At 36.3% G+C, this 15,182-nt stretch overlaps 1 protein-coding gene across 4 annotated transcripts in view; it reads left to right on the top strand.

The window, feature by feature from the left end:
• Positions 1–15,182, top strand: part of STRN (striatin) — a 110,443-nt gene that overhangs the window by 42,726 nt on the left and 52,535 nt on the right. For all 4 annotated transcript variants that reach the window (XM_025260869.3, XM_006056846.4, XM_006056845.4 and 1 more), the window contains exons 3-4: positions 4,698–4,771; positions 12,855–12,933. In XM_025260869.3, the coding sequence (XP_025116654.1) occupies positions 4,698–4,771; positions 12,855–12,933 (153 nt within the window). The remainder of the gene's footprint in view (positions 1–4,697; positions 4,772–12,854; positions 12,934–15,182) is intronic.

Raw genomic sequence — 15,182 nt, 5'->3', positions numbered from 1 at the left:
GGGATGAACTGAAAAGATCTGTTAATACAGGCTGGAAAATTGTAATAGTTTAGGATGAGAAATGATATATTAACTGCTGGAATAGAGGAGTCATCAACTATGAAACATTTTATTTTTTACTTTTAATATTATATTTTTTGGCTTCAGTATGTGGTTTGCAGAATCTTAGTTCCCTGATCAGGGGTCGAACCTGGGCCCCTGGCAGTAAAAGCCCAATCCTAACCACTAATCACCAAGGAATTCCCTATGAAACATTCTAACTAGACTCCATAAAATTTGGAGGTGACTTGGTATTGGGGATGACGAAGAAAGATAATTCAAGAATGATTTCCAGGTTTCTGGCTTGAGAGAGAAGTTTGAAAATTATAAAGTGAGTTAGAAATAAAAAGGGTAGTAAAGCAGATATAGAAGAGGATTCATGAATAGAGATGTGTACTTGGGAATCATCAATACTGTGGGTAAAATTATAAGAACTTTGAAACGAACAGAACTAGCGTGGAACAAGAAGAGGCAGGAGCCAGTTGCAGGAGTGGTTTGAGGAAAAGACAGAGAAAGAAGCACTAACCAAAGAGTAGTGGGGAAGGAAGGAGAAAGCCGTGACTGGGAAGCAAGCTAGAGAAGGTGGGAGTTTGACAGTTGCAGATGCCAAACAAATCACAAGTTGTATACTGAAAATAGTTCTGGACTTGCCAATTAGGTGCTTGTTGGTATCCTTGCCAGAACAGCTTTAGTGAGGTAGCAGGAACATAAACCAGATCACAGGGGATTGAGAGGTGAGAAGGATGGATAGAGTGGAGACAGATAGAGTTGTTTATTCTTTCAAGTAGTTTGACTTTGGAGAACATAAAAGATAAACAGCTAGTGGCTGAGTCTAGGGAAGATTGTTCTTTGTTTTTTAATTTAAAGGGATTCTCCTGGAAAAGTATCCCTGATTTCATATCTTTTGAAGTTCATGGAACTTCGTGCCATTACATTGGGAATAATCTAATGTATGGCACCACTGAAGTGTGTAATAAATTAAGTAATTAAAAAAATGCTTTGTGAATTAGAGCTCTTATAAACATTTAAGTTCTCTTCACTGTGAAATTATTTTTATAATGCCTAGTAATTTTTTAAAAAAATTAGAGCCATAAAGCATTTCAGTTCTTTTCATTTTAAAATTATTTTTTCTAATGCCTTAAGCCAGTTTTTGTTTTTTTTTTTAACTGCGGAAAATTTGAAACACAGCTATACAGAGACTAATATCTTTTATATACACCTCCAAGCCTCAACAGTTAACATTTTTGTCGGTCTTGCCTAATCTCAAATCTATTTTAGAGCAAATTCTAGGCATCTTGTCATTTAACCTGTAAAAACCCAAGTAAGGATCATGGTTTTGAGTTGCTGGTTATAGATTTTCTAACTAGTCCCACTTAAAAAGGTCCACAGTTAAGTAAAACTGAATCTTTAACATTACAGAAAGATTACTCACCTAGTATGGGTTTAACAGAGCATTCCTGAAAGGGTGATAAAATTTACAAAATGAAAAAATTACATATAATTTTCCAAGAACACACGGGGTATAACCTCAGGTTTTTTCAGGAAGTTCTATACTGAAGAATCTCAAGCACTATATAAAATATAATTCTGAAACATTTCTTCCATTTGCTCCGCATCTCTTGTGTCTGCTCCAATGTAAAAACCCAGCTATCATCCTTGCCTCTAATACATTTTCTCATTCTAATCTTTATTTTCCACATCCACAGGATTCATTTTCTAAATCACAAATGTTATACCTTGCATAAAAATGTCTAGCTAATTTCAGAGTTCTTAGTAAAGCCGTTTACATCCAGGCCTCTTTCTAGTCCTGTACATATACACACAAACACACACACACACTGTGCTTTTCCACACCCCTCCCCCACTCTTAAGATGTCCCTTCTGACCAAAATACCTTATTCAGCAATCCATTTGTCTGATTGTAAAACTGATTGCAGGTTTTGAGCTTTCTTTTTGATAGCTGTCCTTGACTACTGTCAGGACCTTTGACAGAATTAGATAATCCCTTATCTGAATTTGTGTAACATTTGGTATAACTCATAGTTCTTATCCACAGTGTTATTTATTTACGTTTCTGTCTCTTCTTTATCTCCTTACCTCTACCCTTAAGCAACTATAAGCTGCATATTATTCCCAGCAGCCAGTAAGTGCAGTATTTGTCATAATAATTTAATAGTTTGTTGGATTTAATCAAATTATTTTTGTCAACATTTAAAGTGTGGTTGGAATGCTGTGTTATATTCCAAGCATATCATATGTAATAATTGACTTTGAAACAAAACCGTAATGGGATGTCATTAATATCTTTAATATATTGTAATTATATGATTTTCATGCAGTTTTATCCAGTAAAGGGCAGTTGGGAGGCGTAGCTATGTATCAAATGTAGAGTTCTTAGGCATGAGATTTACTGTTTAACGTGGAGTCAGATATAGATAGAAAAAGATTAGGGAACAAGAAAATTGTTGACAGTAAGATGAAGGGTTAAAACAATGGGAAATAATATAAGTGGAAAGGTATTTTAGCATATTGACTTCAAAAGAAATGTTACTAAGTTGAGTTCTGTGAGTAAATTGTTTTTCAGTGAATTGAACAATTCAGTAAGGAGACCCTGATTTATGGGAACACGGCTTGTAGCAAACACAGCAGTTCTTTATTTTGTCTTTATCTAATTTTTTATGAAATGTTATTCATAGTGTTTTGTTATATACATTGTATAGAATATTTTCTATTCCCTTTTCTGTAAACTCTGCTGTAGTTTTTCCCAAGACCACTAGGATGCACTATAGTGCAGCATTTTGGGTTTGAAATTTTTTTTCATATGTGTTTATATATGTATCTGTGTGCATATAAATATATATATATAAAACAAAAATATGTAAGTTAACTCCATAAAACTTCATTACTGCTTTTATTCTGTCTTCAGGCCAATTACTTTTAATTGCTATTTTGACTTATAGGAGGTATTGTTACTTCATCTTATGGTAGATGAAGTACATGTCTGAAAAATCTGAAGATTGACCATTACATTTAAAAACCATAACACACACATATAAAACACACAGAAATGTACGCACACACATACACACATACAGTATTTTGTGCCTTATTTTTTTTTTTTTTTTACTTAAGTCTAAAGCTCAATCCCATATTTGCACACAAAGATGTTCTTTTTTCTTTTTAGTGGGTATATATTATCACAAAACTTTTCATATACAAAACATATAAAGATTAATATAAAAAATACTAATTACCCACCACCTACCTTAAGAAATAGAACATCAGTTATCTGTAATTTTCAGAGATTTTCTTAACATTCCCCTCTGTATAAAATTTTCATTTTTTTCCTGCTATGACTGAAAAATAATTAATTCAAAATAGGATGAAGAATTCCAATATTTTACACATTTGAGCAAATGATTTTCATTTTATTTATCCTTTTCTTGAAATATAAAAATTTTAAAGTAACTGCTCAGTTAGTCTTTTATAAAGAAAAAAATAACTTACAAATTCAGCTCTTTGGTTGCCCTTACGTGCATGAGTGCATGCTAACTCTGTTCCATTGTGCGTGCTAAGTCTCTTCCAACTCTCTGCAACCTTATGGACTGTAGCCTACCAGTCTCCTCTGTCCATAGGATTCTCCAGGCAAGGATACTAGAAATGGGTTGTCATGCCCTCCTTCAGGGGATCTTCTTGACCCAGGGATCAAACCCACGTCTGTTATGTCTCCTGCATTGGCAGGCATGTTCTTTACTAATAGCAACACATGGGAAGCCCTTGTTCCTTCTTTATTATTTGGTTTTTCAAATTATTATTGTTGTTGCTTTTATCCCAGTCTTATTATATTGAATATTATAATAGCCTCAATATTTGGGGGAAGCAAGCAAGTAAAAATATACAACCTTAAGTATGGTTCATTTTTAGCTTACCTTTTACTTTTGTACCTTATTTGGATTATTTTTCTCATCTTAGATGGTTTAATCTGAGATGGTTAAATCACATGAATCAGAGATGATAACATCTAGTTAACTTTTAAGAGAAAATATTCCTGTTCACAGTTCTTCCTGACTTCATCTTAAAAAGGCAGAAGATACCTTGACTGTTAAAAAATATGTTTGTTTCTTCGAGAATGTCTGATTCAACACTGATAATTCAAGCTGATTCCTCCTCCCTCTTTTGGATTGTTCACTCTAATGCATACTTGGCAAAGCATAATTGCCTGACAATGCAGAGTATTATGGGTGACCTTTTTTTTCTTAAAGGTAAAAAAGCTCAATTTTGAGAAAGATTAGTCTTTTTCAAGTTTGTTTCACAATCCAAACTTATCTATTGCTTTTGATAGAATTGTACTCTGGCAGTCCTCAAGAAAATCTGAATACTGCAGAAAGTAAAATGTTACAGGGTTCATTCATAATTATAGAAACAAGATTTATCATTCTCAGTGTTATTACTTTTTTGTTGTAACAGAACTTGATGGTATAACAGCAAAATGATAATGGGAGAAGCACTTTTACATTAAGACTTTGATACTGTGGAAGGCTTTGAACAGTTAAAAGTTAGTCAGGACTACTGCATACTGATAACTACTCCTATTACATATCTTAAGGTTCATTTAACTGTGTTTTAAGATGGTTTGTATTTTCTTATTTCTTTGTTAGAGCCAAATACCACAAGTTGAAATATGGGACAGAATTGAATCAGGGAGATATGAAGCCTCCAAGCTATGATTCTGGTAAGCTAATTTTCAAGGAAGTTTAAGTAATTAAAAAGAAATTAATATCCAGTATTTTGTAGCAACAGTATTTATAACTGTAAGTTAATTTCTAATTATTTGCATATTAGTTATTTTTTCTGACCTGCATATCTTTGGGCACTAATCTCTTAGTGTCATTTAGATCATTTTCCACCACCTTCCTTCCTTTCCCCTCGTCCCCTTTCTTGCAGTTCCCCATTTTCTGCTTATGTTCTGCACTTACTGGAAGGATCAGAATTCATGGGGTAACATGCACCAACATAACTGTGTCTTGCTGGGTCCCCACAATTTTAATGGGAACTTTGAGATGTGTAATACAAAGTACATCATGCCCTTGAAATCCTGAGAGAAAGAGTATAAGCCGTGGAGGTAAGAGATTTCTTCTTTCAGTACAAGAGAATTACTCATCCTTTAAGTCTAATCTCTCAATTTCAGGTGCAAAATTGTTTTGGACTTTTTTACCCACAGGACATTCTGTAACCAGGACAGTGTTTTTAACAGCTGAAGCATTTATTATCTTTTTGTGTTATTTCTTGCTTTTTCTTTCTCCTGTCTTCCTCATCACCCCATCGAATAATACAACAGTAGTACTTGTAAAGATAGTAAGGAATATAATTGACTAATATGTTAGTAGGTGTTAGGGAAAAGCAAGAAAAATTGTTGAAAAGCCATCACCACGTTTCAGATGAGTATGTTTTTGACATGATGTCAGGTTAAATTCCTGGATCAAACGTCTGACATAACTATCATATGCTGGGCTTTTTATACATTAACTTTAATTCTTAATGTAATTATTCAGTAAAAGTAATATTATTTTCATTTTACTTGTATGAAATTTAAACTCAGAGAAGTGCAGAAATTTCCCCAGGGGTTATACCGCTATTAATGGGAATATGGATCTGAATGGGAATATAATCTTCTGACTCCAAAACTCAAATTCTCCCCATTTGACCACACTATTTCTATGTTTGACAGTATCTGAAGGAACAGAATAATTCCTAATGCACTGCCAATTTTGTAGTTCACTTTAATGTAGTAGTGTTATTAACATGTTTCCACAGCTGAATATTGAATCTTTGAGATTTAGAGCAATACCAATTGATCACTGACATTTTTTTGTTGTTATTTTTTGATGATCAGATTTTCTCTCAGATCATGCTGTCAGCAGTAAGGAAAGATGGGTTCAGTTAAGTTCAGTCGTGTCCGACTCTTTGCAGCCCCATGGACTGCAGCACAAACTCATGTCCATTGCATTGGTGATGCCATGCAACCATCTCATCCTCTGTCATCCCCTTCTCCTCCTGCCTTCAGTCTTTCCCAGTATCAGGGTCTTTTCCAGTGAGTCAGTTCTTCGCATCAGGTGGCCAAAGTGTTGGAGTTTCAGCTTCAACATCAGTCCTTTCAGTGAATATTCAGGACTGATCTCCTTTAGGATGGACTGGTTGGATCTTGCAGTCCAAGGGACTCTCAAGAGTCTTCTCCAACACCACAGTTCAAAGGCATCAATTCTTCAGTGCTCAGCCTTCTTTATGGTCCAACTCTCACATCCGTACATGACTACTGGAAAGATGGGTTAGAGAGGAGAAAAATGGAGATAGGGAGACTGGTTAGAGGACTTTACAACCTCCTGGGCAAATGAGGAAGATTACCTTGACAAATGTACCAACAATGGAGTTGAAGAGAAGTGGTTGTGTTCAGGAAATACTTAGGAAGTAAAATCTGCAGGATATTAGTTCTTGTTTAGATGGAGGGTTTTTTTAAAAAAGGGAGATGCAAAGATGACTTCCACACTCATAGTATAAAAAACTAGACCAAAACTGTGTTTGGAAGATGCTGGGTGCACATGTGGATTTATCTGTTAGGCCATCAAATGAAAATAGCTGGTATACAGTTGGACAGGTGAGTCTGGAGCTCCAGCCAAACATAGGGGTTTAATATGTAGATTCAGAGAAGGCAATGGCAACCCACTCCAGTACCCTTGTCTGGAAAATCCCATGGACGGAGGCGCCTGGTAGGCTGCAGTCCATGGGATTGCGAAGAGTCGGACACGACTGAGCGACTTCACTTTCACTTTTCACTTTCATGCATTGGAGAAGGAAATGGCAACCCACTCCAGTGTTCTTGCCTGGAGAATCCCAGGGAAGGCAGAGCCTGGTGGGCTGCCGTCTATGGGGTCGCACAGAGTCGGACACGACTGACGCAACTTAGCAGCAGCAGCAATATGTAGATTTCAGAGCATAAGCAGTACTAAATTACACTCGACACCAGTGGGGTGGAAGAGCTCAGCCAGGGATCTTAGGCAGAGTAAGAAGAGGACCTGAATGGAGCCTTGAGGAATGGTGGCATTTAGAAAACTGGTAGAACAATAGAAACTTGAAAAGGAAACTGATGAGTATTATTTTACTAGGATTTGGAAAATCAGGAGAGTGGAAATCAAGAGAAGAGAGGATTTCTGGAAGGAAGGATCTTTCAGTATTACAGATTAATGCCTTGGGGTCTGAAGAGTATCTCTGGGATTTAGTGACACACAGGTCACTGGAAACTTTATTGTGAACAGCTTTGGGAGAGAGTTGAGGGCAGAAATGGAGACTGTATGTGGAAAGTGAAGACTAAGTATGGTAAACTTTTAGGAAGCTGAGGTTGTGGAGGTGAAGGCAAGGTATAAGCGGAAATGGCTGAAGGGACCAGTGGGGTCAATGAAGAGACAGAGTGTGTGTGTGTGTGTGTGTGTGTGTGTAAGTGATATGTTTCTTAGAGGAGGAACTAATAAAAGGGAGAGAGAATAGCGATACTTAAAATATGAAAGTATCTGAAGAAATAATAGAAATTCTGATCATAGCTGGAGAATAGCAGGAGAAGCATGCATGCCTTTTATTGTTACCAAGAGAGAATGTAGGAAGTTAGGTGATGGGTCTACAGGTTTGGGTTTTGGTCTAGTGGTGGGTATTTAACATAATAGCTGTATGTATGAGACAGGATTACCTGCTAAAAATGCATTAGAGGTTTAAGAAAAGTAGAGAAGGTTTAAAATAATAATGAACAGGAGGACAAACTTACTAAGGAATAGTAGGATTGAGAAAAGTTAAGGGTTCAATTGAGTTGTATAATCAGAGTTTATATAGAAGTGCTGCTTTGTACAACTGGAGCCTAGGTAAAAGATAATAGAATGAAAATAGTGAACAGCTGGATTCAGGGAGAGATAAAGGGACAAGAAAATTGGAGACATTATCAAAAGAATGATTGAATTGATAGACCCTGAACTAAGACTGGCAAGGAAAGAAAGTGAAGACAGAAGGAAGCTAATGGATCAAAGCAAGTGGATAGGCTACAATCTAGGGCAGGTCAGCAAACTCTTTTGTAAAGGACCAGATAGTAATATGTAGGCCATTTGTTCCCTGTTGCAACTACTCAACTCGGCTGTTGTAACTTGAAAGCAGCCACAACACATAAATGAATAAGTGTGGCAAGCTGGGTTTGAAAAGTGAAAGTGAAGTAGCTCAGTCGTGTCCAACTCTTTGCAACCCCATGGACTATAGCCTACCAGGCTCCTGCGTCCATGGGATTTTCCAGGCAAGAGTATTGGAGTGGGTTGCCATTTCCTTCTCCAGGGGATCTTCCCAACGCAGGGATTGAACCCTGGTCTCCCGCACCGTAGACAGATGCTTTATTGTCTGAGCCACCAGGGAAGCCCAAACAGGCTGGGTTTGATCTGCAGGCTAATGTTTGCTGACCCCTGATCTAAGGTCCCACCTAAAGTCAAAGTGCCTAGTGAATTGGAAGTACTGAGCCTGAAGGATATGCTCAGAAAGTGAGTTTGCATCAGTGACAGTTCTTCATAATGACAAGGTCTAAGGCATGACAGCTAAGAGAGGGTGGTGGTTGTGCAGAAGCTGAAGTGAACCACCCACATGAATATTAACTTCACTCAAGATGATGTAAAAGTTGGGTTGCAGAGGAAGCATGTGAGCCTAACTTAGAGCATTACCAAGGGGTTTGTAAATTAAGTGATTAGGACAGTGACTAGGAGAAGGTATAGAAGGTGGGGTATCCAAATTAAAGAAAAGAAGCAGGGATTTTTCCTTCTTCATTATTTTATCCATTTATTGTATTTTCCTAAAATTGACAATCCAGATGTTTTCTGAAATATTCTTCACAAAAATTAGTTTCCTCTCTTTTTTTTTCTATTTTGTTCTACTTGCAAACCCTTAACGTTTCTATTTCATAACTTACATTATGTTAAAATCTATTTATTTTTCATACGTCAGTTTCTTCTGCTTAATATTAAAAGCCAGATACTTATTTAAAATAGAATGTCTTTATCCAAAGTAACAAATTCTGCCTTCTAACTGAGATGTTCAGACCTTTCACTGGCTTCCAGGTGGCTCAGTGTAAAGAACCCACTTGCCAATGCAGGAGATATGGGTTCAATCCCTGGGTTGACGCAGGTTGACCCTACATTATTATTTTTGTTTCAGTAATTCTCTTTCAAAGAGATTTAAATAACATAAAAAACATAGATATCCATTGCCTATCTTTCCTTTGTGTGCATCCGTATCTTCCAATATCATTTTCCTTCTGTCTTGAGGACTTTAACACATGTGCTGCTGATAATGCCTTCTTTGAGCTTTTGTGTGTCTGAAAGCCTTTATGTTGTTGCTTTTATCGTTTCTGACGTAGTATCTTCTGTCATCCATACATTTCTCTGTGTATTTGTTGTTGTTCAGGCCCTCAGTCGTGTCTGACTCTTTGCAACTGCATGGACTGCAGCACGCCAGGTTTCCCTGTCCTCACCGTCGCCCAGAGTTTGCTCAAACCCATGTCCATTGAGTTGGTGATGCCGTCCAACCATCCATCCTCTGCCGCCCCCTTCTCCTCTGTATATGTGACCTTTTTCTCTGTCTGCTTTTAAGATTTATCTCTTTCTCATTTGTTTTAAGCGATTTTATCATGATGTGCCTTGGTATAGTCACCTACTCTCCTCTCCCCAGTATTTCTTGTGCTTGGGATTTGTTGCGTTTCTTGGATCTATGGGTTTATAGTTTTCATGAAATTTGGAACTTCTCAGCCATTATATCTTCATTTTTCTTTTGGTTTCTCCTCCTTATGCTATGATCAGGAAACTGTCAGGGCAATAAACTGGAACAATCATAGGGCTCACCTGTTTGCTTCCTTTTTCTCAGAATTGCTATCCTTCATTGTCTGATGTTCAGTGTCTTAACCATCGTATCTCTATTTTGTTTTATAGTTGCTTTCAGGCAGGAGGGTAACTTGGGTCCTTGTTACTCCAACTTGAAATGCCAGTCAAATACTTTTAATATTACCCAGAAATTGAATTCCTACCCACTTTAAAATCCTCACTTTTATATAATGTCACTTTTTTTTACATGATAAGGTAAGAATGAATCTGATAGTTGATGAGTACTTACTAACCATTGAGAGAACTAAATGTTTAGCCTGGATAAGGAAGTGTCAGGAAAATCAAGTCCACATGTGACCCAGAGAGTCAGGTTTTTTAAAAAAACAGAGAAAGGAAAATTCACTTCTGAGAAATTTATTCAAAATCAGTATTTCTGTCTTTATAATTATTTGCAGGTGTTGAAACTTACTGCTCTACAGACAGCTATACCATTGATTATTTCTCTGCGTCAATGGAAAATAGATTTGGTAATGTTGAGTAAAGAGCCTGTCTTATGTTTGTTTGGTTAAGGTCTTGATCACAGACATGGTCTTAGATCATTAATTCATACATTAATCTAATAAAAGAACTAAGGTAAGCAGTTTCCTCAAATCCATTGCCAAGGAGATAAGGACTCTTCAAGCTCTGTAGGTCTTTGACACTCTTCATTCTTACTGATTGTTGTGACTGGTTATATTATATACTGGTGATTATATATATAAGGTTTCATTTATTCCCTTGCAGTCATCTGGAGCCTAGTCATGATCCAGTGTGGAATGATATAATAAGGAGCAGTTCATAACCTTGCTGTTTTTGTCATAGAACTGGGTTAACTGAGACAAGATAGTCCTTTCTTTTTTTCTTTAAAGTATAATTATATTAGTCTCAGGTATACAACATGGTGGTTTGATATTTTAATATATTATAAAATGACCACTCAGGGATCAGATTTTATTGCAATACAAGAATACAGTTTTTAAAAGAGGGTAAGGATGCATTCTTATTTGATTTGGCTTTATTTTTTATTAAGGTATAATTTATTTACAGTAAAATTCACCTTTCTAGCTACCAAAGTAGACAAAGGCAGTTGAGTGTATCTGAGGGTGGTATAGAAAGGATTTAGGCATATTTTGATGGGAAATTAAGATGATCTCAAAAGTTCTTTCACATCTGAAATTTTTGGTCTTTTGAAATGTCAGTATAGATATTCTTACTTTGGGAGTACAGGCTACTCATTTGACCTAAAAAGTGGAAGAACATATTATGTTATATACACAGTTCCTGAATGTGTCAGTCAGTGGAAACAATGTATTATTTTTCCTTACTATTTAGACATTGTTTTTCTTTCCTTTTTTCTTTTTCAAGTAAATGTTCTTTGAAGTCATCCCAAAGTAATCTTCCTTTGTGAGTTAATCTCCACTCAACACCCCTGCCGGCCCACCCCCACCCCCCCACTTTCCTGCTCTCTCTCTGGTATGCCACAGAACTTGGTCTGGTTATTTTAAGAGAATAATGAAAATGCAAGATCTAATTCTTATTTTCATTTACATGTTTCTCTAATCTCTTACCATTGTAACAATAGCATATGGAGAAAAACATGTGAGCTCTGGAGTCACGCAGTCATGATTTCAATACTCACAGCTGTATTTTTAACTTAGAAACCTTACAATTAATCTGCAAAACATCTCTCTCATCTTTAAAATGGGGATAGTAATAATACCTGTCTTTGGAGGTTGTAAAGATTAAAAGAATAGTGTATATGTTTTTAGCACAGCATCTGGAACACATTAAATGTTTTATATCAAATATCATAAAAGAAAATTCCCCAATCTCTCTTATAGCTCCACTTGAATAAAAATCCTATGAAGACCACAGTTTCTTATAGTTTAATCAAGGGCTAATGGAGGGTGTGAACTTTTTTTTATGTTTTTAAAGTTGAGCTATCCTGTAGTTTGGAAATTCTTTATTCCAGACTTATCAAGGAGAAGGCTCTTTTTATTTTATCTTCTTCTTGAAAGATTTGGCTTCTACCATATGATGAATTTTAAGCTCTCTGGGACCTAGGAAGTTTCCATCTGAAGAATGTCTTAAGAAAAGAATGCTTGAGGTTTTCATTTAATAACTAGTGAAGGAAATAGGTTTGGTTTGGGAATATTGTTTATCTATCTGTTCTTTACCGGACAAGCTTTTTTTTCCCCCTTCCTTCTAAACAGTCATTCCTGGGCATTTAGTTCTCATTCTGATGTGGTGCTTCATGATACTTTTATTTAATTCTTGTGTGACTTCATTTGTCCTAGAGGAAAATTCTCAGGTTACCTAAAAATTGGGGGAAAGGCCCTTATTTTTAGTTCTGAAACTCTCAGGGAAATTTAGTAGCAATAATGAATTTATTTTAGAGTTTCCTTATAGAAATTAAGGGGTTTCACAGGGCACCAGTGGTATAAAAAAAACAACAAACCCACCTGCCAGTGCAGGAGACATAAGAGACACAGGTTCAATCCCTGGGTCAGGAAGATCCCTGGAGGAGGGCATGGCAGTTGACTCCAGTATTCTTGCCTGGAGAATCTCATGGACAAAGGAGCCTGGCAGTCTGCGGTGCAGAGTCAGACATGACTGAAACAACTTAGCACACATGCACATAGAAATTAAACTTAAAACTTAAATTGTCCTAAAATGTACCTGGAAAACCACATGGACAGAGGAGTCTGGCAGGCTACAGTTCATGGGACTGGAAAGAGTTGGAATGACTGAGCACAGCATGCACTCAAAACATCCTTTACAGTGAAGTGTTCTGAATCTTATAAATTTTTATTGGATATTTCTAATGAGCTGAGTTGTCCTCTAATGTATATTACATCAGTTTTTTTATGTTTTAATGTTTTCCAGATGAAGGTAATGAAACAGAGGTACAGCCACAACAAAACAGCCAGTTAATGTGGAAGCAAGGTCGGCAACTACTCAGACAGTAAGTATCTCATGAAAGTATCTGCTATGAAAAAACTTCATTGAATTACTATTCCTTTTTCATTTTAAACACGTTTTCCCCTAAGGAGGAGTTTATTTTTCAATAACTATTAACTCGGATTATCAAGAATAGATTTGCTTTCCATAGCAAATAATCCATAGATTAGCTTTATCTATCCATAGATTAGCTTTATCTATCCATAGATTAGCTTTATCAAAGAGTACAGTTTAGAGCTTCTAATTTATTATATGCTTAAATGTATAGTCTGAAGAATTCTGTACCCTTAAAGTTACTTTTTTCTTTGCACTTTTTATACATGAATATACATATGCTTTAATATGAGTCTACTCATGATATCTTTAAGTTATGTTTTTGAACTCTATTTTAAATAGATGGAAGAACTTACTGGATTTCCCAAATTTGTATATATTATGCTAACATATAGTCGCTCCTACAAAATGTGAATTTGAGAGTATAAAGAGGGACCAGAGCTGGCTTGAGATTCAGATGTCAAGCAGTGGGGCTAGACCCACTCATCAGCTCAGTGCCTAACCCTTGCATGTTACATTTGAAATTGGTATTTTGATTTGTGTCTCAGTAAAATGAGATTTGCTACCTGGTTTATTCTTTTGGGTTTGCTTGTGAATAGTCTAAACCTGTTGTTTCCAAAGTGGATTGCATGCCAGTCATTCTTTTGATAATGGGGAGAGGATAGTAAAGTTTCTCCTTACCTCTATTTTTTTATCTCCTCAAAGTTAGAAGAAAATGAGACTTCATTAGTATTTAATAAGTGGGCTTTCACTTTGGTCTTAAAAGTGGTTTGTGTGTTTTCCTTTTATAAATAAATAAGTGTTCTTAAAGTGCTGATTTTGTTTGTCTTTTTTTTTTTAATGACAGTGGTTATGATGGCAATCCAAGAAGTATTTTTAAAAGACTCACCTGCCTCTCAGAGGTGACATTTTATTAGGTTCATGCGGGCCTAATTGTGGTCTCAGATCATGAATTTTAAATCATTATAACTAGACTCAAACATATCTCTGTTAGTAAAAATAGGAACCATTAACATCAACACATTTTTACCAATGAAAAACAAGATTGTTTATTCTTGTAGGGTAAAAGTCCATGCCTCAAGATTTGGTGAACTCTTGGAAAGCATTTTCTGTCTCTTGCTGGTTGAGGAAGCATTTCCCCTGCAAAAAGTTGTTGAGTTGCTTGAAGAAGTGGTAGTTGGTTGGCGAGAGGTCAGATGAATATGGCCAGTTGTCCTATAAAATCCACTTTTCATTGCACATCACAATCCGATCAAGCAATGGTTTGTTGTTGTTTCCTAGAATAAGAGATGATGACACTTCAAAATGACAATTTATTTTTCTTTTTCTGTTCTGAGGCACCCATTTATCAAGCTTTTTCACCTTTCCAATTTGCTTCAAATGCCAAATGACCATAGAATGGTTGACGTTGAGTTCTTTGGCAGCTTCTCCTGTAGTTGTAAGAGGATCAGCTTTGATCTTGCTCTCAGTTGGTTGTTGTTAACTTCTGATGGCCGGCCACTGTGCTCCTCATCTTCAAGGCTCTCCTCTCCTTTGCAAAACTTCTTGAACCACCACTGCACTGTACATTTGTTAGCAGTCCTGGGCCAAATGCATTGTTGATGTTGTGAGTTGTCTCTGCTGCTTTACAGCCCATTTTGAACTTAAAAAAATTGCTTGAATTTGCTTTTTGTCTAACATTTCCATAGTCTAAAATATGTATAAAATAAGCAGGAAGTACCAAGTCATTAAAGCAAAAAAACATAAAGTGAGAAATGCACATTAAAATGATGTATAACATAGCCACATTTATTTAAGAATGTATTCCTGTATCAAATGGCAAAGTTCAACAATGCAAAACCACAATTACTTTTGCACCAACCTAAATATTAGTGGAAAATTCTGAAAGAGATGGGAATACCAGACCTCCTGACCTGCCTCTTGAGAAACCTATATGCAGGCCAGGAAGCAACAGTTAGAACTGGACATGGAACAACAGACTGGTTCCAAATAGGAAAAGGAGTACATCAAGGCTGTATATTGTCATCCTGCTTATTTAACTTATATGCAGAGTACACCATGAGAAACGCTGGGCTGGAAGAAGCACAAGCTGGAATCAAGATTGCTGGGAGAAATATCAATAACTTCAGATATGCAGATGACACCACCCTTATGGCAGAAAGTGAAGAGGAACTACAAAGCCTCTTGATGAAAGTGAAA

Source organism: Bubalus bubalis, chromosome 12 (genome assembly GCF_019923935.1).
Source record: "Bubalus bubalis isolate 160015118507 breed Murrah chromosome 12, NDDB_SH_1, whole genome shotgun sequence".
NCBI lineage: Eukaryota > Metazoa > Chordata > Mammalia > Artiodactyla > Bovidae > Bubalus > Bubalus bubalis.
This window is presented reverse-complemented; position numbering and strand designations above follow the sequence as displayed.